The 27,174-nt window shown below is 21.8% G+C and overlaps 2 protein-coding genes across 2 annotated transcripts in view; both read left to right on the top strand.

The window, feature by feature from the left end:
- LOC122508684 (M-phase inducer phosphatase) overlaps positions 1–9,591 on the top strand; it is a 43,867-nt gene extending 34,276 nt beyond the window's left edge. The window contains exons 8-10 of the mRNA XM_043622172.1: positions 1,480–1,996; positions 5,008–6,244; positions 9,201–9,591. Coding sequence (XP_043478107.1) covers positions 1,480–1,996; positions 5,008–6,244; positions 9,201–9,271 — 1,825 coding nt within the window. The 3' untranslated portion in view covers positions 9,272–9,591. The remainder of the gene's footprint in view (positions 1–1,479; positions 1,997–5,007; positions 6,245–9,200) is intronic.
- An 11,201-nt stretch (positions 9,592–20,792) lies between these two features.
- LOC122508624 (CXXC-type zinc finger protein 1-like) lies at positions 20,793–26,212 on the top strand. The gene is made up of 6 exons (XM_043622084.1): positions 20,793–20,986; positions 21,659–21,780; positions 21,856–21,946; positions 22,191–22,420; positions 22,536–23,109; positions 25,579–26,212. Exons 1-6 carry the CDS (start codon positions 20,957–20,959, stop codon positions 26,083–26,085), a joined length of 1,554 nt encoding a protein of 517 aa, XP_043478019.1. The 5' UTR covers positions 20,793–20,956; the 3' UTR covers positions 26,086–26,212.
- The last annotated feature ends 962 nt before the right edge of the window (positions 26,213–27,174 follow it).

The raw sequence follows: 27,174 nt of genomic DNA, 5'->3' as shown, positions 1-27,174 counted from the left end.
TTATTTAAAAAAAAAGTTTTTTTTTAAATTCCTTGGAAGAATTTAAATATTTTCAAAAATATTAGAATTTTCACATGAATTCAATTATTTTCAAATATTTTAATAAAATTGTTCGAAAGAAATCAATTATTTTAAATACCATTTTAATTCAATTTTTTTGAAATAATTCAATTATTTTTTTAGATTTTAATAAAGTTCTTCCTAAGAATTCTAATTACTCACATAAGTAATTCTTCGAAAGAATTTCATTATGTCGATAAATAACAAAATTATTCACGAAAATTCAATTATTTTGTGGCATTTTAATAAAATTCTTTTGTAAAATTCAATTATTTTCATAAATAACAATATTCATCACAAGAATTCAATTATTTTCAATACAATTTTAATTGAATTCCTCGAAAGAATTTAATTATTTTCGTAAATTTCAACAATAAAATTTTATCACAAGATTTTAATTATTTTCATAAATAACAAAATTATTTCTCAAGAATTCAATAATTTTTTAAAATCATAAAATTCTTTTCAGATATTTAATTATTTTTACAAATTTTAATAAATTTCTTTGCAACTATTCAATTATTTTCATAAATAAGAAAATTCATCGCAGGATTTCAATTATTTTTAATATAATTTTACAGAAATGGCTCGAAAAATGTAATTATTCTTAAAAATTTAATTTCAATTCCTCGAAAAAGTCTATTATTCAAAAAAATGGTTTTTTTTAAATTCTTTGGAAGAATTTGATTATTTACAAAAATATTAGAATTTTTCACAGAAATTCAATTCTTTTTAAACATTTTAATAACATTTTTCACAATAATTCAATTATTTTCATAAATAATAATATTCTTCTCAGGAATTCAATTATTTTTGAATAATTATTTTGTCAAGAATTTTAATAGAATTCTTTCTAAAATTTAATTATTTTAAAAAACTTTTCGCAATTTAATGATTTTCAATATTTACTATTTTATAAAATTTCGAAACAGAATTTAATAGTTTAAAAATTTTTTTGTAAAAAAATCTTCGTAAAAATTGAATTTTTTCATGAATAATAAAAATTTTTCAGGAATTCAATTATTTAAATTAGAATTTGCATAAAATTAGTCGAAAGAATGAAATTTTTGTCAGTTTTGTGAAGTGTCTAAAACGATTTGTTTTGATCGTCAAGTTTAATTTTTCGATAGCTGCTTTTTTACTACTTTTTTTTAGTTTGAAGGCTACTTTTTTTAAAATTTATTATCGAGTGCGAAGTCTACTTTTATTTTAGTTTTGATTTTTTACTTTTAGTTTTATTTTCGTTTTAGTTATAATTTTACTTTAGTTTTGATTTTTTACTTTTAGTTTTATTTTGGTTTTAGTTATAATTTTACTTTAGTTTTAGTTTTATTTTACATTTTATTATTTTTAATGACTCAATGATAGTGTAAGTGATAATTTCCTTTTTTTTCTATCTAATTTCATATGAAAACACAGCGACAAGTCGGACAGCAGCGATTTGGATTCGGTGCATTCGTTGCCGGTGACGTCAAACACTGAGAAGCACAATCTAACAAAAACGGCAAATTCATCGGGCGGCACACCGCAAGCGAGTTATGCCGATATCGCGCGTATGGTCTCGATAAATATGACCAATTCGATATTAAATGACACGCACATGGTGCCCAATGTATTGAACAGCACTAATTGGCCGAGTGTTGTTACGACAACAACAAAAGCACCATCCGAACCCGATAAATTAACACACGATTCATATCCAAGTCTCGATGAAATTCAACACAGCGAACGAAGAATGAGGCAAAATAATTTTTCGCACAGCAATCATGTTACAAGTGCATTGAGTTTAAGTTTCGATAAACCACCGTCGCCAGTTTTGATGAAATCAAAAATTGACAATAAAAAAGCAGAGGCTCGCGAAGAGGCGATCAATAAAAATATTCAAGTCTTCAAATACGTGCAGGACATTGAGAAGATGCAGCAGAGCTTAACGCAGGTAACTTTTTTTTTCTTTTACTTTACTTTCTATTCTTCCTGAGGTAATTTTTTTTTCATTATGAATTTTGGTGTCTTTTTTTGTTTTCCTTATAAACTATATGAAATCACCACGAATTCTAATATAAAACCTTCAATTTTTTCTACTTCTGACAATATTTTTTTCTTTTAAATAACTTAATACTTGAAGAACTATTATAAAATTATTAAATTATTTAATGAATAATTAATTACTTAAATTTTATAAAATTTCAATTTTAAATAAATTTAATTAGAAATTTTAAAGAACTTTGATTTTTGAAAAAATTTTAATAATTCCAATTCTTCTGAAATTAGTTACATTTTTTATTAAATATTTAATTATTTATTAAAAATAATGGATTTATAGAAGAATTTTAGTTAAAAACACGAAAAAAAATTGAATTTGGGAGAAGTTGCAAATGATTGCAGAAATTAATAAAATTCTACACAAACATTTAATTATTTTCATATTAATACAAATTTCACAGGAATTCAATTATTTACAAAATTCACAATAATTCAATTATTTTCATAAATAATAAAATTCATCGCAGAATTTCAAATATTTTTAATACAATTTGAAAAAATTCAATTATTTAAAAATTTGTTGATACAATTCTTTATGAGAATTCAATTTTAATAAATATTCAATTATTCAATAAATTATTTTTGTTGTATTTAAATAATTGAATTCCCGTTGAATTTTCTAAAAAAATTGATTTAAAAATGAATTTCAGTTAAAATTTTAGATAATAATAAAAATTTTCTCTGAAATTCAATTATTTTTAAAAATTTTCAAAAGTTTTAATAAAATTCTTGACCAAATTTCAATTATTTTCAAAATTTTTCCTAAATCCAATTATTTTCAATATGAACTATTTTAATAAAATTTTTCAAAAGAATTCAATTATTTAAAAAAAAATTAAATACATTTCTGAGCAAACATTTAATTATTTTCATAAAACAATAAAATAATTTCACAGGAATTCAATTATTTAGAAATTTTTTATAAATTTCTTCGCAATAATTCAATTATTTTTATAAATAATAATATTTTTTACATAATAATTTCAGTTATTTTCATAAATAATAAAACTCATCGGAGAATTTCAATTATTTTTTAATATAATTTTCAATTAAATTCTTCGAAAAATGTAATTATTTAAAAAAATTTTATTAAAATTAGTCGAAAGAATTCAATTATTTAAAAAATTTTTTGACAAAATTCTCTATAAGAATTTAATTTTGAAAAACATTGAATTATTCAATAAATTGTTTTTTATATTTAAATAATTGAATTCTCGTAGAATTTTCTAATAAAAATTGTTTTAAAACTGAATTTCAGTTTAAATTTGAGATAATAATTGAATATTAAAAAAATTAAAAATAATTCAATTTTATAAAAGTTGCGTTTATAATTTTTATATACAACAAATAACTTTTCGCTGGAATTCAATTGTTTTTAAATTAAATTTTAATATAATTTCTGTAAAAAATTCAATTATTTTCATAAATAATAAAATTCTTCAGAAGAATTCAATTATTTTCAATGCAATTTTAATTGAATTTCTTGAAATAATTTAATTATTTTCGAAAATATTAACATTAAAATTTCATCACAAGATTTTAATTTTTTTTCATAAATAACCAAATTATTCACAAGAATTCAATTAATTATTTCTGAAAATTTCAACAATAAAATTTCATCACAAGATTTTAATTTTTTTCATAAATAACCAAATTATTCGCAAGAGTTCAATTAATTTTTAAAAATCATAAAATTCTTTCAGATATTTAATTATTTTTACAAATTAATTCGATTTTTCGGAGGAATTCAAGAATTTTTCAATACAATTTTAAATAAATTTCTTCGAATGAATTCAATTATTTCTTTAAAATAATTTAAAAAATTCAGTTATTTTCTTAAATTGTAATAAAATTTTGAAAAGAATTGAATTAGGTTCAAAACAAATTTTTATAAAATTCAATAATCAAATGTATGATTATAATTATTAACAAACATAATTTTTATTTTAAAAAGAAACTTAAAAGAAATTCTTCGTAAAATTCAATTACTTTCAAAATTTCCAAATCAAATTATTCAAAAAAATTCCATTATGTTTCAAAAAATTGAAAGAAAATCTTGAAATCAATTCAATTATTTTCAAAATTTTCTGTCAAATTCTTCGCAAGAATTCAATTTGAAATTAAAGTTTCCAAAAATTTGAATTTTAAACAATTTTAATTAAAAATGCCAAAGAAGTTGATTTTCTAAGAAAATTTCATTCGAATTTTTTTTTTAAATTAATTGAATTTTTCAATATTTTAATTTCAATTTTTTAAATTTTAATTGAACAATTTTCAAATATATATAGAAATTTTATGAAATTGATTTTCAAACAAGTGGATTTCGGAAATATTTCAGAACTTTTTTTTCTTTAAATAAATATTAATATTGAATTCTCAAGAATAATTAAAAAATAATTGATTCAGAGAAGAATTTTTGTTAAAAATTCTAGAAAATGATTTAATATTGAAATTTAGAGAATTATTTTGGAAAAGTTACAGTAGCAATTCTTATCTTTATTAATGAATTTCAAGAGATTTGAAAATTGAAATTAAAATCTTAATTCCTATAGAAACATGAATATTTTTTCATATAAATTAAGATTTTTAAAAATTTCAATTTTAAAATCTCTTTAAATTAAAATCAAATAAATATTTTTCCATATGAATTAGGATTTTTAAAAATTTCAATTTTATTGATAATATTAAATTAATTTCTAGGGGGAAATAATAACAGTTGAATATTTATTTTAAAAAGAAACTGACGAAGTTTCGAATAATTTCAAAAATTTTAAATTCTAATTCTACATTTAAAGATATTCAAAAATAGGGGAAAAATAAAATGAAATTTTTGTAATAATCCTGATTTTTCCTTTTTGCTTTTATTGTTAATAGTTTTATTAAAAAAAAATTCGTTTTTTTCAGGATAACAAAACCAGTAACAACTCTAGTCCAAATTCAAATGAAACAACGCCCACAAACCCAGTGCCACCGAAAATCAGCAATCCCGTCTCAATGAGTTCGCCCATCGAATTTGAACTCAACAGTTCAAACGAAAGCGTTAAAGAATCATTGAAAACAAATTCCCGCGTAAGGAAAACTTCCCAAAATCCCGGACACGAGGAAAATAATCCAAAAAAATCCGAAGATGCTAAATCAACCCAAAGTCACGATGTCAAAACACATCATCATCATCATCAACAACAACAACAACCACCACAACAACAACAAAATAACGAATTGAAAATTCAACAAAATTACGAGTCAAAAACACAAAAGAATCCCGAAACAAAAGCAGAAAAACACAATAATAATAATGATGAATCAGACGTGAAATCACGAACAAAAAATTCTACACCAAGTGCTTCCACAAATACATTAACAAAAAGTGAAAAATTCACCAAAGCATTAAATCCAAAAACAATTTCATCATTATCAAAAAATAATCGCAATGACGAGTCGGAGAAAAAATCATCATCGAATAATAAATTGGAAAGAGATGAAAAATTGGAAAATAATTCACGACCAGCGGTTATATTACTTGACGAGAATAATTCAGAGAATTCACGTAATTCTGATTCAAGTGAATTGACATTTGGTTTTGAGATAAATGAACAACTTTTACTTGCCGAAGACACGGAGGAGACAACACCCACGCCTAGTCCTGTTTTTTCACCGGGTGTACCGCCGCCATTTAATAAACAACAAGCATTGCCATTGGCACAGCCACTATCATCGTCATCATCAACAACCACATCGTCAACGTCAAATTCAACATTAACAGCAGCAGCCGGTGGTCATATTAATCCAACGGCATTAACAAATACCTATCAGAAGCATGTGAGAATATTCGATAAATATCCGGGTAATTTTCATATGAATCATCCGGGACATCATCCAATACATCATCATCATCATCATCCTCAGGGTATGCCAATTGCACATGTTATGCAAGCGTCGCCAAATGTGATCTTTAGGTTTCAACCGCCGCCGGTATTTATAAGACCGCCGCCAATGGTGCCGCCTGCTAATATGGAAAAATTCATACAGCACACAACGACGCATCCAAAGGAGGATTTTTCAGTGCGTTACGTTGCACCGGAGCGTACTGTCAATGTACAAAACTATAATCATGATAAGATTGTGTCATTCGTTGGATTAGGTGAGAAGACATATTTTTTTGCTTTAACTTTAATTTAAGGTTTCTTTACTACTTAAACTTTAATTTAAGATTATTTTACTGCTTTAACTTTAATTTGAGGTTTTTTTTACTACTTGAACTTTAATTTAAGGTTATTTTACTAATTTAACTTTATTTTAATGTTCCTTTATTATTTTAACACTACTTTAACAATATATTTTATTGCTTCAATTTTACTTTAACATTATATTAGGATGGTTTAAACGTTATTTTAACGTTACCTGTACTTTAATTTAAAGTTACTTTTTTAACTTTAATTTAACGTCCTGTTACTTTAATCAGGGTTACCACAAGTCAGGTAATTCAGGGAAAACTCAGGAAAAGTAGAATTGGTCAGGAAAAAGTCCGGGATTTTTATTAAAAGTAATGAAAAAAAAAGAATTTTATCACATATTCATGGAAATAATTTAATTTTATCGAAAAATTTCAATATTTGGAAAAATAATTGAATTTCATCAAAGAATTTCAATATTTGGGAAAGCAATTGAATTTCATCGAAGAATTTAAATATATTTATTATTTTATTTATTTATTTAGTATTTAAAAATAAAAAAAATTATTTGAAAATTATTTGAATTCTTGTGAAAAATTTTCTTAAAATATTTGAAAATAATTGAATCGTTTCAAAGAATTTTTTCTATTTCTGATAATAATTATTTTTTAAATAACTTAATTCTTGAAGAATTATCATAAAATTATTACACTTACAAATTATTTTATTTAATTTTACTTTTACTATTTCAAAATTAATTGAATTTTAAAAGAGTTGTGTTTACAATTTTTATAAATAGATAAACCATGAGAAGGTTATAATTCGAAATTTTAGAAAATTTCAATTTTAAATGAATTTAATTAGAAATTTAAGAGAACTTAGATTTTTGAAAACTTTTAGTAATTCAAATTCTTCTGAAATTAGTTACATTTTTGAATAAATATTTAATTATTTATTAAAAATAGATAATGAATTTACAGAGGAATGTTAGTTAAAAACAAAAAAAAAATTGAATTTTGGAAAAGTTACAAATAATTGGAAAAATTCAATTATTTTGAAAAATTAATAAAATTCTTCCCAGAAATTCAATTATGTTCAACAATTTAAAGAAATTCTCGTCAAAATTTAAAAATTATCTTTATTTAATATAATTTTTCTCTGAAATTAAATTATTTTTAAACATTTTCAAAACTTTTAATAAAATTCTTGTCAAAATTTCAATTATTTTCAAACATTTTCCTCAATTCAATTATTTTCAATATCTACAATTTTAATAAAATTTTACCAAAAGTATTGAATTATTTAAAAAGAATTTTTAATAAAATTTTACGCAAACGTTTAATTATTTTCATAAATAATAAAAATTTCACAGGAATTCAACTTATTATTTATTTAATTAAGAATTTTTATAAATTTCAAAGCAAAAATTCAATTATTTTCAAGAATAATAACATTTTTTACAGGATTCAATTAATTTCATAAGTAATAAAATTCTTTTTAACAAAAGAATTATAGCATTATAGCATGATTTTGTAGAAATAATTGAATTATAAGAAGTTTTAAATGTTTGCAGAAATTCAATTATGTTAAACAATTAAATATAATTTTTGTCAAAATATCAATTATTTTTATAAATTTTAATAAAATTCTTCTGTGTAATTCAATTCCTTTCAAAAATTTCAAGAAAATTCTTGGCAAAATTTCAATTATTTTCAAAAATTTTTCAAAAGAATTCAATTATTTAAAAAAAATTTTAATAAAATTCTACGCAAACATTTTATTATTTTTATAAATAATAAAAATTTCACAGGAATTCAATTATTTACAAACTTTTTATAAATTTCTTCGAAATAATTCAATTATTTTCATAAATAATAAAACTCACCACAGAATTTTAATTATTTTTAATAGAATTTTAATCAAATTTCTCGAAAAAAGTAATTATTCCTAAAAATTTTATTGAAATTCGTCGAAAGAATTAAATTATATAAAAATTAGTTGATAAAATTCTTTATGAGAATTCAATTTTGAGAAACATTCAATTATTCAATAAATTATTTATTTTAATATTTAAATAATTGAATTCTCGTTGAATTTTGTTATAAAAATTGATTTAAAAAAGAGTTTCAGTTAACAGTTTAGATAATAATTGAATATTAAAAGCATTGTAATTTGAATTTTTAGAAATAATTGAATTTTAAGAAGGTTTCAAATTAAAATCGTTGAAAATCTGAATTTTTCATACTTTTAACTAACATATAGTAGAATTAATTTTTTTTGAAAAAGTTTAATTGAATTTTTTTTTGAAATTATTTGAAGTTTTTATTTTCTAATATATATTTAATTAAGGAATTGACAAATAATCGAAATTTTGTGAAATTGAATTGTAAGCAGATGAATCTGAAAATTCTCAAAGAAATTTTGGAAAAATTATTAAAAATAATTGATTTAAAGAAGAATTTTAGTTAAAAAATTCTAGAAAATAATAATTGCATTGAAGAAAATAATTTTGAAGAAGTTGCAATAGCTTTATCTTAACGTTGGTTTATTGTTAAAATTTTCTTAAACGTTCAATGAACGTTTGTTAATTTACTGTTAAGTAACATTTCTTTAATGATACTCTAACGATTATTTTTGATATTTTTTTTATTATGATGCTTATAAAACCTTAGCTTATTTTTTATTCCTTATTTCGTTAACATTAATTAAATATTGATTTTTTGAAAAGTAACGTTTCCTAATCGTTAATTTGTTATTATTTAACAATTAAAATAATGTTGATTAATGGTTGCGTAACATTTCTTTAACATTAAATTATTTTTTTTGTCCTTATTTGGTAATTTTCGTTCTTTCTTTTTGCTTTTTTTTATTTCGTATTAATATTATAATTATCAAAAAAATTAATAAATAAATAATATTTTTCAGCGTGGGAGGATGTAATGAAGGAAATGCCAGCAACGACAACCGGTCGTGTACGATATTACAGTGGACAGTGAGAAATAACTTTTTAAAAACAAAAATATATAAACGAAAAAGAAAAAAAGAATAAAAATCTATACATATATAAATATATATTTAAAAAAAAAGAAAAAAAACTATAATTTTAAACTAAAGTGCTTCGTATAACAGTAATAAAAAAAAAAATAAAATAAAATTTGAAAAAAAACAAATTAATTCACGTCTTCAAGAATCCGTCGACAGAACATTTTTAGTGCGTTATTAAAGTGCGCGGATTTAAAAAAATAAATAATAATGATAATAATAATAAAAAAAAACTGCAAGTTCATCACTTAAAAGTGTGAAAATAGTTTTAAAAGAAAAAAAAATAAAATAAAACTTTTAGGCTGATTTTTAAAACGCTTCGAATGGGGATTAAAGAAAAAAAAATGTGTGTTCTCGAATGAAAAGTGTGTGAAAAAAAGAATGTATAAATAAAAAGAATTTCAATGAATGAGCGAGGAAAATTCAAAGAAAAAATAAGTGGATAACAATTAATTTTCCCTTTAAATCAAGAATTTAGTGATAAGGATGAAAATTAAATGAAACGGAAACAATAGTGTAGAAAAGAATAGTCAAGAAAAGAAGAAGAAGAGGAAAAAAAAGGAACAGGAAAACGAATTCAAATTAAACAGAAGATAAAGGAAGAAATTTAAGAAGAAGAAGAAGAAGTAAAAAAATTAAGAAGAAAAAGAGGAAGCAACGAAAAGGACAAAGAAGAATTAAAAGTGAACAGAAAATGTAAAGAAGGAAAAGAAGAAAACAAAGAAAAAAAGGAAAAGAAAAAGTAAAGAAGAAAAAGAAAAATTAAACGAGGAAAAGAAAAAGTGAAGAAGAAAAAGGAAAATTAAACGAGGAAAAGAAAAAAAAGAAAAAGTAAACAAGAAAATTAAAAAGTGAAGAAGGATAAGAAGAAATGAAAAGTTGAGAGAGAATAAAAAAATGAAATGAAAAATAGGAAAATTTTAACAAAAAAAGAAAATTCAAAAGACAGAGTCCAGAAATAATAAAAAAAGTGTAAAGACAAAAAATAGAAATATCCAAAAATAAAGTTTAAAAACAAGAAAGAAATATTCAAGCATAAAAAAAATAGTCAATAATAATGAAAGAAGAAAATAGTCAAAAATCAAGAAAAAAAGGAAACGGAAGAAAGAAATATTCAAGTACATAAAAGAAAGTATAAGAAATAGTTAAGGATAAAGATCAAGAAAAAGAAATAGTCAAGAATAAAGAACAGCAAAAAAAATCAACAAACAAGAAAAGGGAAAAAATTAGTCAAGAATAAAGAACAGCAAAAAAAAATCAACAAACAAGAAAAGAGGAAAAAATAGTGAAAAATAAAGAACGGAAAGAACAAGGAACAGAAAGAAAAAATGAAGACTAAAGAATCGAAAGAAAATGTCAAGAATGAAGAACAGAAAGAATCAAAAATAAAAAAAGAAGGAAACGGAAAAGGAGTCAATAACATGAAGAAAGGAAAGAAACAAACGTCAAGCATAAAGAATAGAAACGTTAAAAAATAAAATAGTCAAGAAATTGAAAAAGAAGAGAAAAACAGAAATGAAATAGTCGAGAATTAAAAAGGATATAGACAAGAATTAAAGAAAGAAACAAAATAGTCGAGCATAAAGAAAATTAATAGGGAAGAAATAGTCAAGAATAAAATAAAGAAAAAAAGGAAGAAATAGAAACGAAATAGTCAATAATAAAGAAAAAAATAGGGAAGAAATAATCGAGAATAAAAGAAAAGAAAGAAGAAATAGTCAGAATAAAAGAAAAGAGATAAGAAATAGTCAAGAATAAAGAAAAGAGAGATGAAATAGTCAAGAATAAAGGGAAAGAAACGAAATAGTCAAGAATAAAGAAAAGAGAAAAATAGAAAGAAAAAGAAAGAAAGTAATTAAGAATAAAGTAAATCAAGAAACGCTAAATAGTCAAGACTATAAAGAAAGGAAAACGTGAAGAGAAAATTAACCTCAAAGGTAAATGAAGAAACGAAAATGTAATGAAAGAAGAAGAAAGTTTGAAAGTTAATTAATCGAGAATAAAAAAAGAAAATTCTCGATTTGATTCAAATTCTGAATCAACGAAGCCAAGCGGCGCAAATGAGTGCCTCAGGTAGTGAAAAACAAAAAAAATGCAACAGAAAATTGCAGAAAAAATAAAGCAAAAAAAAAATAAATAAAAAAACTGTACATAAAGAGTGAAATAGTCGAAGCGGTTTTCGGGTGTAAATCCTCAACAAAAAAAGGACAAAGGAAGTTCGAAAATAAAGAAGAAGAAGAAGAAGAAATCCTGAAAACACTAAACAAACCAAATAGAACATTTTATTGTGTATAATTCCCGTGAAATGTGTTACGATTTAAATCGACTTTTATTTCTCGCGGGAAATATAATTATTATAATGTCAATCAAAAGAAGAAACGTAAGAAGAAGAAGAAGAAGAAGAAGAAGAAAAATTCACACTGTACAGTTTCGTCCAGAAATTTCTAGAATCAGTTAAAAGAGAAGAGCAAAAAAAAAAAAAAATAATGAAGGTAAAAATAACTAAAACTATACATTTAAAACTAAAAAAAAAAATACATACACATTTAGAAATGTCAAGAGTCCTAAAAGAAATTCAGTAGAACTGCAAAAATTGTAAATAAAACTGAAAAATCATCCCTTGTAAATTTTTTTTTTCTCTCTTGACACAAAAAAAAAACAACAACTCGTGGTAGTGTTAATTAAAACTAAAAACAAAAAAAAGTTCGTTTAATAATTAAAAATTGTTAAAAGAAAAAAAACGTCTATAAATATAAAAAATATATATTTAAAAATACTTCCTCAAAAAAAAAAAAAAAACAAAATTGGTTTTTAAAAATAAAACTTACTCCAGAGAAGATAGAAAATAAACGATCATGAATTTATAATTATATTTGGAAAAACAGCAAAAAAAAAAAAATTAATAATAATAATAATAATGATAATGATAATGATAATGTGATGATGGATCTTTAAATTTCTTTTTGTAGTTAGCGAGCTGGATTACGCTTAGATATTTTCTTTTTAGAATGTAGGTTTGAAAATAGAAAGAGAGAGAAAGGAAAAATCGAGGAATGTAACAAAAATTATTTTGAGTGAAAATGAAGAAAATGCGAAAGGAAAAAAATAGAGAAAATAACGGGGGGGGGGGGGGAGGGGAATAGAGAAAAAGTAAATAAACGCAGAGAAAAAATCGAAAAAAAACAGAAAAATTACGTTTGGAAAGAATTGATTTTTTTTTCTCTGCGTTTTGTGTATTTGTCGATTTTTTTCCTGCGCAAAAAAAAAAAATTAAATCTGTTTTTTCCAAAGAAAATGAAACTCATCTGTAATTTACAGTTTTTCATTCGATATTTAAATATATGTAAAAAGAAAAATTCTGTTTTTGTTACGAGCGTTAATAAACAAAAAAAATTATAGAGAAAGAGAGAGAGAGAGAAAGTTGCTGTTCGAATTGTAGAATTAAAAGAAAACAATTGAGAAAAAAAATTCAGAGCGAGAGAGAGAAAAAGTGAAAATAATGCTTGTAAATATCGCAGGAAGAACTGGACTGTGTTTTTTTTTATTGTTAGAAAATACTTTAGATACGTGTGAATGGAAAATTTTTTATTTATTTATTTTGTTTCTTTTTTTCTGAATTTTAATCTCGAGAGAAAAAAAATTTGAGGAGGAAAATTTTATTTAATGATTTTTTTTTTATTTAAATAACATTTATTTTATATAGTTGATAAATTATTTTCTTTTTCTCTTCTTTTTCTGGATTTTTTTCTCTCTCTCTCTCTCAATTTCTTTGCCCAAGAAAATTGTTTTAATTTCAACTCTTTGAAATTGTACAAGTGGTGGGAAATAAAATTCTGTTTTAATTCGATTTTAAAGACGTGAATAAATAATAATTTTTACTGCGGCGAAATGTGTAAAACTAAATAAATAATAATAATAAACTAAAAAGGAGAAAAAGAAAAATAAAAATGAAATTGAATAGGAAAGGGAAATTAAATTGAATAGAAAAAGTAAAATTAAACTGAATAGAAAAAGAAAATTATATTAATTAGAAAATGAAAACGAAAAAATTAAAAACGAAAATTAAATTAAATTGAAGGAAAAAATAAAAAAAAAATAGAGGAGAAAAAAATGTACAATTTCAATAATTTTATCACAATAACATCGAAATTTTTCGGGCAAAGAAAATAGAGAAAATTTTTCTTTTATTTTTCTGATTTTAACTAATTTTGACACAATTTTATTAAATAGCTGCGTTCGTTTAAAATATATTTATTTGCTTGTAGGAAATAAAATAATAGTAATTTTAAGAAACTAAAAAATAATTAAACAATTAAAAAAAATTTTAAAATCGAAAAACCCCGCTGGATGGGAATTTTCAAACAGAATTTTGTTCACATTATTTTTATTCTTGAAAACATTTTATCTCATTGGAAATTTTTCAACTTTTCCGTGTCTTTTTATCTATAATTCTTCGTTCCCTATTTTATGTAGTTTTTGAAAAAAAATTACAATTATTATTATTATTATTAATATTATTTCGCTAGTTTACGTAGTTTTTGGAAAAAATATTTTATTATTATTATAATTATTATTATTATTATTTTCATTATTAATTTTATAAATATTATTATAATTATTAATATTTATAATAATTTAGAATATTAATAAAAAAGTAATTATTTATATAAATAATAATTCGTGAATGAAAACAAATTGTTAATGTTAATAATTATTATAAGTATTAATTGTAATATGAATAATAATATTAATAAACACTAATGTTAATAAACTGTAAATAATGTAATAAGTTATTAAAGTCATTATTATTATTATTAATAGTATAAATAATAATAAAGCTAGCAATAAAAGTAATAATAATTAGGTAATAAAAATATAAATAGAAATAAAAAATGATAATAAAATTATAATAATTATAAAAATGCTAATAATAATAACAGTCATAATAATAACAATAATAATAATAATAATAATAGTAGTAATAATTATAATAATAATAGTAATAACAAAAACAATAATAATAATAATAATATTTAATAATAGTAGTAATAATAATAATAAAAAATAAAATACCACAAAGTGAAAATACTACTACGAATAATAATAATAATAATAATAATAAAAATAGTAATAATAATAGTAATTAATTATAATTATTACAATTTAATATTTTTTGTTTGTAGAAAAAATTCAGAGAGAACAAAAAATGGGTTTTTTTATTGAAAAGTTCTTCCAATATTCTATTGTATAAAAAAAAAATTCGGTTCCTTCCATTGTTTTGTATATTGTTCGAACATCAATTATTTACATGGAAGAGAAAATTTAACGATAGAAATAAAAAAAATCGGTTTAAAAACAAAAGAAAAAAAAATATGAAATCAATATTTGTATTATAAAAGAGGATTTTGTTTTCAATTTGTCTTAAAAGACAAGCGAAAAAAAAGAAATAAAAAAGTATGGAAAAAAGCTTTGCTCAAACATTTTGCAATCCCTGAACTGATATTTTTTGCTAAAGAAAAAATTATCATTATTTATTTCTTATATTATTATTATTTATTTATTTATTATTTATTTTTGTTGTTATTTTTTATCATTATTACTATTATTATTACTATTATAATTATTTATTATTATTTTTATTACTATTTTTATTATTATTTTTATTAGTATTTTTATCACTATTTCTATTATTATTTTTATTATTATTATAAAAAGAAGAAAAAAGAGAAAATGTAAGAAAGAAAGAAAAATATCAAAAAAAAAAAGAAAAAGCAAAAATATTATTACTAGATTATTTACATTATTTTTAATTACTTTTTTTGAATTTTTAAAAATTTTTCTTTGTATTTTATCTTATGCTTTTTGTTTAAAAATATTTCTCCTTCTTTTTGTTTCCTGTATATTTTCTATGATAAATTGATAAATTATTTATTCAAAAGTTACATTTTATTTTCAAATATTGACTTTTTTGTATTTATTTTCTATTTTGTTTTCTAATCATAATAAAAAAAAACAGATTTTCATGCTTTTTAAAGAGTAAATAATTCTTTTTCTATTTTTATATAATTTAAAAGAAATTCATTTCCTTTCAAGTGCAAAATTTTGTGCATTTAAACAAAAAATATTGAGACAAACAAAATATTTATTTAAATGAAAAAAAACTGTTTATTGAAATGAATTTTTTATTCGAAAAAAAAATATCTATTTTCTTTAAATAAATAATTTTTTTCCTGTAAATAAAGACTGTATTTTATTTGAATATTTTATTTTATTAAAATTTATTTATTATTTATTTATTTGTTTTATTCATTTGTTTAGGTAAATAAAATGAATAAACTTTTTTTCAGTCTCATTCGAAGTAAATGTAATTTTTAAAAAATTGTGACATGACACGATTATTATTATTATTATTACTTATTATTAATATTATTATAATTCTAATAAATATAATAATAACAATTATTATTATTATTATTAATATTGTCATCATCGCTATTTATAAACATTTTTTTTCTCGTCTTTCGTCTACATTCCCGAAATGTTAAAAAGGGTCAGAAATAAATTATATTTTTGTTTTTTAATATTCAAACAAAAAAAAAAAAGAAAAACTGTAAATTCTGATGAATTTCGTTTCGAGTTTTGTAGAAAATTTACTTTTTTTTTTATTTTTTTTTTAATTGAGCGTGAAATTTTTCTATTTCCAAACTTGTGTGATGTGTGATCTTGGGCATTAAAAGAAACAAAGAAAAAAAAAACAATAATCCATCAAGTTATGAAGCCTTTTTTGTTTAAACAATTAAAGAATTTTAATTTCAGTAAATAATGAAAATTTTTTTTATTTATTTTTTAAAAGTCAAAAATAAAAATTTTTTTTAATTGTTTATAAAACAGAAAAAAAATTTAGGAATTTTGAATTACGATTTTTATTAGATATTTGATTTTTTAGTTTTTTTGTTTTTAAAAAATGATCTTTTATTTTATTTTATTTCAATATTAATTTTATGCTTTTTTTTTGTTTTCTATTATAATTACAGCAGTCGATAATTTTCATTAAAATTATTTTCGTTTTAAAATCAAATTTTTTTTAGAACAATTTTTTTCCTTTTTAATTTAGAAATTTTTTTTACTCATGTTCCTAAAGTTTCGAACGTTCAAATGAACGAAATATTATTTTTTCAATGTAAATTTTTATTGCAAAATAATTTTGCGTTCCTATAAAAAAAAATTAATTCTAAAGTGTCTAAACGTAAAATTTATTTTTTAATTTTCATTACAAGTTGATGAAAATTTTATTTTTTTAAATATTCTATTCATTTGAACGTTTAAAATTTGTAGATCATTTTTTTTCTTAGTTTTATTTTTTTTTCTTAAAGTTAAAAATATTTTTAAAAAAGAAAGGAAAAAGTTCAAGAATTTTATGATAATAATTTCAGAAATTTTAATTTCTTTTAACAATTAAAAAAAAAGGAGAAGAAGAGAAGTCAAATCAAAAAAAATGAAATTTTTTTTAAAAATTCAGTTCCATCTATTTTTAACATTAAAAAAAGTTTCAAAACAATTTTTTCATTTTTTTTTTTACTATATTTAATTCAATATTCATAATCTCAAAAATGAAAATTTATTCAAAGTAGAAATAAAAAATTATGCAAAATAAAAAAATTATTTCAAAATAGAAAATTTTTATTTGATTTTTTTTCGTGTGGGAAAGGGAAGGGGGCATTTCGGAAGAAAAAAAATGATCGTGGAGGGCACTAATTGCAAAAGAATAAATAAACAAACAAAAAAATAAATAAACAAATAAAAATAAAAAAAAAATGATTGTTTATAACGATCAACAAAAAACTCTTTGTATACAACTGTATATTTTACTTTGTTATTTGTAAAACACTCCACGATTTATGTAAATAATATATTATAAACTATTATAAATGACTATGTATAGAAATGAAGAGGACAGTCTGTGACGTTTATTAATTATTAATTAATTAATTAATTATTATTACCTCTATCGTCAAACTATTCGATGACTATTACTATTATTATGTTATATTGTAATTATTATTATATTAATTATTAGTTAATATTATTTTTATTATTACTATTAATATTATTATTATTATTATTATCATTATTGATATTTTTATTAATATTAATATTATTATTATATTATTATAATTAATATTATAATTATACTATTATTATTATTATTATTATTATTATTATTATTATTATTATTATTATTATAACTAGATATTATTTAAAAAAAGAACTTATCATTATGGTTAATTATATATATATAAATATATATATAAAAAAAAGAAAAGAAAAGAAAAAGCAAGAAATGTGAATGCGAAGTTATGTATTTGTGTGCGAATAAAAATATTTGTTTGCGTGTGTATGAGTGTGAGTGTGATAAAAAAAATTTGTTGAAAGAGGCTGTACTGCCCGACTAAAAGATAACACGAAAGGATATTGTTGCCAACTTTTAGTATGTTGCCAAAGTCCCTTTGTGGGTTTTTAAAAAAAGCGAAAGAAATGAAAAAAAAATTCATTCAAGAAACGAAAGTGCGTTTATTTTCTTCTTTTTTTTTATTACTGAAAAAAAATTTCTTGTTCGTAAAATAAATTTTTCCATTTCTTTTTTTTTTTTCAAAGTATTTTTTCCCCTCACCCCCCCTTTTTTTTGATATTTATTTTACGCGCAAGATGAAACATTTATTTTGAAAAAAAATAATCATTTTTTCTTTTTCAAATTAAATATAAAAATAAATTCTTTACGTTAATTTGTAGGTAAAAAAAAGTATTAACGGTTATTTTGAGTTTATTTATATATTAAAAACGAAAAAAAAATTATAATTAAAAAAAAAGATAAATTTCCATTTTCTTTTTTTTTCACTGCCAAATATAGAAATTTTATTTTTGTATTAAAATTTCCACGCACTTTCGTTTCGTTGAATAAAATTTCGCTTTTTGAAATATTTTGTGGGTTTTGAAAGTAAAAAAAAAAAAAAACAATCCGGTAATCTAGTCCTTTTTTTTCGTGAAGAAAAAATAAAGAGAAAAAGAATTTTTTTTTTCCCTCAAAGAATCATCGTATACGAAGCCATTTTTAATTTCTATTTTAATAATTCCATTTGTAATTTTTTTCCCTCTCCTAGTACTTCTTTTCTATCTCTCTCTCTCTCTCTCTTTTCTTAAAAAAAAAATTCATCATCGGACTGGATTTACCATAAAAAAGAAAAAAAAATTTCAAAACTTGACCACCACTTAATACTTTGTTACTAATATTTAAAAATGAAAATAAAAACAAAAAAGTAAATAAATAATTAATAATAATAATAAAAATTAAAACTCAGAATCAAGCAAAGCTGACGAATTATGAGATATTACAATTATTATATCGACCACAAGATTATCTGTATGAGGGTTTAAAAAACAAAAAAATATTATGTTAACGCTATTAAAAGAAAAAATAAAAAAAAAAAAAAAATGGTACATTTCTTAATTGTATAAAGGGCAATAAAAAGTAGGTTTTTGTCGATCATGTATTTTTTTTCTTTTTCATTTTTTTTTCTCTTTAGCTTTAAAAGCTGTTCTATTCTGCGACTCATAAATAATGAAAAAAAAGAAAAGCTTTGCGTACGGTACTGTGATATGTCGCTGTTTATTAATTTTTTTTTTGTTGCACACGTTCAAATAAATGCCACTCTCATGTCGGAAGCAACATATTGTTCTATATGATTATTATAATTAATGTATAAAACAAAAAATAAAAAAAACAAAAAACAAAACAGAAATTATGCAAAAAAAAGAATTAAAAAGAAAAATTCGTGACATAATATAAAAAGTGTATGATGATGAATGAAAAGAAATTTTTATTATGCAAAAATATATATTTATCTTAAATATATGTATTTGCGTAAAATTTGATAATTTTTTTTTTTATTTTTGTCAAAGAAAAAGTTTTTACATACATTCATCGAATACGCGCTAGAACAGTTCCTAAGTTCGCGCTACTTTTCATTCTCTGGAATATTATTTCAATTTAAAAACAAAAAGAATGAATAAATAAATGCTTTCACAACAAAACTAATAGGAACGTGATTCTTTTATATGTTGTGTTAATATTTTTTTTGTGTTCCACATTTTAATTTTTTGAAAATTTTGAGTTCATTTTCATAATGAGCGACCTCAAAAACTCACCGAGAAAAAAAGTGAGACAAAAATAACGAATTTTTCAAAAAAATGTCCGCCATACTGGATCCGCCATTTTGAATTTTTGAAAATTAAGTTTATTTTCGTAATCAGCGATGCCGAAAACCCCCCGAGTGGAAAAGTAAGGCGAAAAAAAGGGTTTTTTGAAAGAATGTCGCCATATTGGATCCGCCATTACAAATTCAAAAAAAATGAGTTTAGATTCGTAATCAGCGACCTCGAAAACCCCCGAGTGGGTAATTTCAGACAAATCCGATCAATTTTTTGATTAAATTAACGCCATATTGGATCCGCCATTTTGAATTTTTGAAAATGAAGTTTATTTTCGTAATCAGCGACCCCAAAAACCCCCGAGTGGATAATTTTATCGAAATCTGATTACTTTTTGATTAAATTAACGCCATATTGGATCCGCCATTTTGAATTTTTGAAAATTAAGTTTATTTTCGTAATCAGCGACCTCGAAAATTCCTGAGTGGATAATTTTAGGCAAATCCGATCACTTTTTGAAAAAATCAACGCCATATTTGATCCGCCATTTTGAATTTTTGAAAATAAACTTCATTTTCGTAATCAGCGATGTCGAAAACCCCCGAGTGGATAATTTCAGGTAAATCCGATCACTTTTTGAAAAAATTGACGCCATAGTGAATCCGCCATTTTGAATTTTGAAAAACTAAGTTCATATTCGTAATGAGCAATGCTAAGGAATGCAAAAAATCCAAAAATAACCTCGTTTCATAAAAACCTGGTAAAATTTCGAAAGAAAAACTCAAACTAATCTGCAATTTTTAATTTTTATAAATTAAAGATTAAACATCGAAATTATTATTAGGTTTTTAACTCGAATTCTTCTATTCATTTCTGTACTTCCCCCGATTTTCTATTCTTTTTTTATGGAAATAAAAGAAAATAGTTTTTTTTTAATATTTACATCAAGAATATTTTCAGGGTAAGTTAATATTTTCCATTATATATTTATTCTTACATTAAAAATATTTATCTAACTTTACTGTATATTTGAAACTTGCAAAATTTGGTAAAATATTCAACAAAAGAAAAGAATGTTTACAATTTTGTTAGTATTTCTTTTTAAATCTCCCGCCATTTAAATTTCATTTTGTCAGGGATGGGTAAGTAAAAAAAAAATTCCCGAAGTTAAACATAACTACACAACCCTGAATAGCAGATTTTTAACTACCAGTCCCTGATATGTAGAGAAAATGTCGAGTCGTACTTACCCATCCCTGCTTAGTTGTCCATTAGGTTAGGTTAGTAGAATAAAAATGAATGTCAGTCTGTCAGTGTTTGCATTGGAATAAAAACATTTACTTTCAATTATAAATGTTATTTAAATATAGTTTAATTTTTTGTTAGTTAACAATTTGCCTTTTCATTATGTTATAGTTTCAATAATTACCACAATGATGAACGATAAACAAAATGGATTGTCGGTATGTGAAAATTCAATATTGAGTATAATTTACACAAGATTTTTTGTCTTTTTTTTTGTTGTGTTATTATAAACATAAATATAATAATATTTAAGTATAAACATTTATTCATGTTTATTTTATATAAAAATACATTATATTTTGAAAGAAATACATTTTTTTTCTATAAACACTTAATAATTTGAGGTTAGGTTTCACTGTTTATGTCAAAAGAAAAAAGTATTTATTTTCACGTTTTAAAACAAAAATATCCACTTCTTTCTTATCCTGCTAATAAATTGAATTCATGCAACGAATTTTATTATTCATGAAGAAATTTAAATATTTATAAAAATAATTTAACGCTTCCGATAATTTAATTATTGCCAAGAATTTTATAACAGTTTTTAAATAATTAATTTCTTTCGACTAATTTTATGCAAATTCTAATTTAAATAACTAAATTTCTGAGAAATTTTTATTATTCACGAAAAGAATTGAATTCTTACAAATAATTCTATTAAAATTTTTACAATACTTGAGTGTATGTGTGGAAAATTTTATTTGTGAAAATAATTGAATTTTTCAATTAATTAATTTAAAATAGTATTACAAATAATTGAAATTCTTTGATGAAAATCAAATTTTGTTAATAAGATGAAAATTAATTTTTGCTCTAAATTTTTATTCTAGCGGGAAGAAATTGCCAAGCAATTTGTATTGCCCGAGAGAAAGAGTAAAATAGCAACTCTCTTGAAACAAGATGGACAAGAATATTGTATTTGTCGGACTTCGGATAGTTCACGATTTATGATGTAGGTATTAAAAAAAGAAGAAAGAATATTTCATTTTTATTTAAAGATTTTTAATTATTATTCTTCTCTTTACAGTGGTTGCGACTCTTGTGAAGAATGGTATCACGGTGACTGTATAAATATAACAGAAAAAGAAGCGAAATATATCAAGCAATTTTTTTGCGTTGTAAGTATATCGGAAAGTATTTTCTATAACAATATTATTTTTCTATTATTTAACTTAAATATTAAAAGAAAATACTTATAATTAAAAATAGAAATAAAAAAAATATTAAAATATTACTTATATTAAAAAAAATACTTATAATTAAAAATAGAAATAAAAAAATATATTAAAATATTATATTAAAATACTTATATTTAAAAGAAAAATTATCTCAACATGTGAATAAATAAATAAATAATTTCAGCGTTGCAAGGATGAGGATCCGACCCTAGTCACTCAATATAAACCGAAACGTTCCGAGAGGGAGGATCGTAAACACAGAAAGCATCGTGAAAAGGAAAAAGAACGCCACGAAAAATATCGTCATGAGCCAATCAATTGGGATGCGCCCGTTGTGAAAAAATCCTCAAAACGTTGTGGCGAGTGTACCGGTTGTCTTCGAACTGAAAATTGTGGAAAATGCGACGCCTGCAGGTATAAAAAAAATAGTTTTATATTTAAAAAGAATAGAAAAGTAATTTCTATTATGTTAAATTTTTATTTATCTTTTATTTACTATTTATTTTATATTTATTATTTATTTTTTAAGGCACTTGAAAAAATTTGGTCCATCAGTGAGATTAAAGCTGCGTTGTGTACAAAAAACATGTCGCATTTCAATAGAGCCAATGAAATTAAAGAGTTTAGGTAAAATCTCAAAACCAAGTAGAAAACGTCGACGTGACTCGAGTAATGAGAGAATTGATCATCATGAACCGCCAATTCATTGTTATGGTCCAACGTGTATGAAACAATCGCGCGTTGGCAGTAAATATTGTTCTGATGAATGTGGAATGAAATTGGCGACAAATCGAATTTATCAAGTTTTACCACAACGATTGCAGGAATGGGCAATGACGCCCTGCATTGCCGAACAAAATAATCGACGTGCCTTGGAGAATGTGAGAAAGCAACAGAACGATGTGAGAAGAATTCTTCATGAATTAGATAAACGACACATGGAATTGGATCAACTTGTCGAGAGAGCAAGACACTCGACAATCGATCCTAAAACTGAAATCGATGAGAATGATGACACCGAAATGAGTATGTACTGCATAACTTGCGGTCATGAAATTAATTCACGAACTGCCATCAAACATATGGAAAAGTGTTTCAATAAGGTGACAATTTTTGTAATATTAATTTTGGCCCCTAAACGTACCCTATTTTGAAAATTTACCCTAAATTTCCCCTATTTTTTTCTTTTATCTTTTAATGATAAATTCACACCAAATTTAGCAAAGTGCCGTTGAAACTTTCAATTGGAAACTTTTGTTTTGAAATTTTCAAATCTTGAAATTTTTATAATCGATGAAATTTTTCATGAAATTTATAAAATTTTTAAGATTAGTATTTTGGTGAAGTCAAGTCTCAATTATTTTTAAAAGTTGGTTGTTTTTTGTAATATTATTTATTATTACAAAAGTTTTAATGCAATTATCTTGACAAATAACAAAATTCTTCACAGAAATTCAATAATTCTTAGGAATTTTAATGAAATTCTTTACAAAATTCAATTATTTTCATAAATTTCAATATTTATCCCAAGAATTCAATTATTTTCAAAAGTAATAAAATTCTTTGAAGAAATTCAATTGTTTTTAAAAATTTTCACAAATATCTCGTCAAGAATTCAATTATCTTTACAAATAGCAAAATTTTTCGCCAAAAATTCAATTATTTTCAAAAATTTATAAAAATCTTTGCAAAAGTTCAATTACTTTCAAAAAGTTTTTTGCAATTCAATAATTTTCAATATTTACTATTTTCATAAAATTTATCAACAGATTTAATTATAGAAAAAACTTTTTAATACAATTTTACGAAAAGATTCAATTATTTTCATAAATAATAAAATTTCATTTACGAATTCAATTATTTTCATCACTGAATTTCAAATAATTTTAATACAATTTTAAATAAATTCCTTGAAAAATGCAATTATTATTAAAAATTTTATTAAAACTTGAGGAAAGAATTCAATTTTAAGAAACATTCAATTATTCAATAAAACAATAAAATTCGTTGCAATAATTCAAATATTTTCATAAATAACATTTAATTCGTCGCAGAAAATCAATTATTTTCAAAAATTTTTAAGTAATTTTACAAAAGAATTCAATTAGCTTGATAAACAACAAAATCGCATAAATTCTTCCCATAAAATCAATTATTCTAATGGAATTTTATAATAAAATTCTTTTCCAAAATTCAATTATTTTGATAAATATCAATATTCATCACAAGAATTAAATTCTTTTGAAAAGTAATAAAATAATTTGCAAAAATTAAATTATTTTCAAAATTAATAAAATTCTTCGCTGAAATTCAATTATTTTTAAAGAATCTACAAAAAATTGTGAACATTTCAATTATCATTATAAGTGAATAGAAAAATTCGTCGACAAAATTCAATTATTTTCAGGAATTTGAATAAAATTCATTTTAAAATTCATTTATTTTCATAAATAATAAAATTCTTTGACAATATTCAATTCTTTTGAAAAGTAATAAAATACTTTGGAGAAATTAAATTATTTTCAAAATTTTTTTCAAAAATTCTCGTCAATAATTAAAATATCTTTATAAATAGATAGGAAAATTTCTTCTCAAGAATTAAATTATTGTCAAAAATTTTTGAAAAATTTTTCTCAAGAAGTCAATTGTTTTCAAAAATTTAAATAAAATTCTCCTCATGAATTCAATTGTTTTCAAAAATTATTATTTAAATTCTTCTCAGGAATTCAATTATTTTTAAAAAATTGAATAAAATTCTTCAAAAAGTTTTCAATTATTTTCAAAAATTGTTATAAAATTCTTTAATTATAATAAATTTTATTAAACTTTTAATTAAATTCCATAAAAGAAATTAAATATTTTCAAAAGTTTTTAATACAATTCTTTGTAAAAATTAAATTTTAAGAAGCATTTAATATTATTTATTTTTATATTTAAATAATTGATTTCTCGTAGAATTAAATTTTTAATTTTTGTAATTTTAACTAACTGTAGAATTAATTTTTTTGAAAAAGTTTAATTGAATAATAATTGATGTTATTGATTTAAAGTAGAATTTTAGTTAAAAATTCTAGAAAATGTTAATTATTAAAAATAATTATTAAATTATTAAAAATAATTGTTTTAAAGAAGAATTTAAAAAAAAAATTTTTAAATCTAGAAAATAATAATTGAATTAAAATGATGAAAATAATTTCGAAGATTTTATGATAAAAATATTTTTATAATATAAAATAATGTTTTTATCACTCGGTAATTTTTCATTATTAGAAAACAAGAAGAAATCGTTCACTCCGAGTCTTCGATTCGGAGTGAACGACTTCTTCTTTTTTACATAATATTCTTATAAGTTGTTTAATTTCAAAAAGGTTTGAATTTGAATATTTTGAAAATTTTCAATTCCTACGGAAAAATAATAGAATATTTATTTAAAAATGAAGTTATTGATGTTTTCGAATAATTTTACTCTAAATTTGCGATTAACCTTATTCAATAATATTTTTCTCTCTCTCTTTTATTCGAACCGTTCGAACTTTTTGTTTATAAAAAATCGTTTCTTATTTTGATTACAGTACGAGTCGCAGGAATCGTTTGGATCGAGTTTCAAAACAAGAATCGAGGGTCAAGTTATGTTCTGCGATTTTTACAATCCCGTTAATGGAACATATTGTAAAAGATTGCGTGTCCTGTGTCCTGAACATTGTAAGGATCCAAAAATAACTGACACTGAAATTTGTGGTTGTCCATTAGTGTCAAATGTATTTAATTTAACCGGTGAATTTTGTCGTGCACCAAAAAAAAGTTGCGTCAAACATCATGTATGGGAGAAATTACGTCGCGCTGAAATTGACATGGAACGTGTGAGACAATGGTTGAAAATTGACGAATTAGTTGAACAGGAGAGACAAATACGTTCAAATATGGCATCGAGAGCTGGTGTATTGGCATTAATGCTTCACTCGACTTATAATCATGAGCTTATGGAGCAAATGACTCAGGAGCAGAATATTAATCAAATGGAGGCCATGGAGGAGGAATATCGTCGTGGTTATGGTATGCAGAACGAGCGAAATGAATAATGATTTACAAGTATTTTTTCTTTTTTTTTTTTATTTATATTTAAGGGATATTTCCAATTTTTTCGATGTGTATGATTTCAATTTCTATATTTGATGAATTTAAACATTAAATTTCTTTTTATCTAAAGTGTTTGAAATTTAAATTGTTTAGTATTTTGTAATTTTTGTTCTTCTATTTAGGTTCTCTGAGTGTTTGTGTTGTGAAAGAAGGAAAGCGAAAGCCTTCGCACTCATTTACTAAAACCTACTATTTACTACTTTTTTTTAAGTTATGATACTATTTGGGCACTTTTTAAGATTTCAATCACTAAAAGCGACTATTTCTGTTTTTTTTTAGAATTTCCACTACTTAGAAATTCGCTAATACTAGAAATCAAAAAATTATTCTCAAAAATTATAATCAAATTCTTTAAAACGATTCAATTATTTTCAAAAAATATTCGAAATTCAATTATTTTCAAAAAATATACGAAATTCAATTATTTTCAATATCTAGTATTTGCATCGCAAAAGAATTCGATTATTTAAAAAGAAAATTGATAAAATTCATCCAAAATTCAATTATTTTCATCAATAATAAAATTTCCAGAGGAATTCAATTAATTTAGAATATCATTTTCGATAAAATTTCGAATAAATCAATTATTTAACAAATTATACAATTCTTTAAAATAATTTAATTACTTTCACTAATAATAAAATTTTTCATATGGAAATTCAATTTTTTAAAATAATTTTTGATAAATTCCAAGCAAAAATTCAATTATTTTTATAAATAATAAAACTCATCGAAAAATTTCAATTATTTTTAATAGTACTATTTGAAATTAATTAACCGAAAAATTCAATTGTTTTCACAAATTAAGTTTTCCTCAAGAATTCAATTATTTAAAATAAAATTTTTATAATATTTATTATATTTCGAAAAAATTCATTATTTAAAACAATTTTTATAAAATTCTTGTGAAGAATTCAATTCTTTTTGAAAACATTTTAATAAAATTATTTGCAATTTTGATTGAATTATTTTTATAAATAATAAAATTCTTCTCAGGAATTCAATCATTTTTGAAAACTTTATTAAAATTC

The sequence above is a fragment of the Leptopilina heterotoma genome, unplaced genomic scaffold (genome assembly GCF_015476425.1).
Source record: "Leptopilina heterotoma isolate Lh14 unplaced genomic scaffold, ASM1547642v1 Lhet_55, whole genome shotgun sequence".
NCBI classification, from domain to species: Eukaryota; Metazoa; Arthropoda; class Insecta; order Hymenoptera; family Figitidae; genus Leptopilina; species Leptopilina heterotoma.
Note: the sequence above shows the minus strand (reverse complement) of the source record. Positions and strands in the feature narration are given on the sequence as shown.

What these genes read in the sequence shown, in the direction of transcription:
- LOC122508624 (XM_043622084.1), top strand. Translation starts at nt 20,957, where the DNA reads ATGATGAACGATAAACAAAATGGATTGTCG. An exon ending in GGAAAATGCGACGCCTGCAG is followed by an intron (nt 22,421 to 22,535) that starts GTATAAAAAAAA and finishes TTATTTTTTAAG; the next exon opens with GCACTTGAAAAAATTTGGTC. An exon ending in TGGAAAAGTGTTTCAATAAG is followed by an intron (nt 23,110 to 25,578) that starts GTGACAATTTTT and finishes TTTTGATTACAG; the next exon opens with TACGAGTCGCAGGAATCGTT.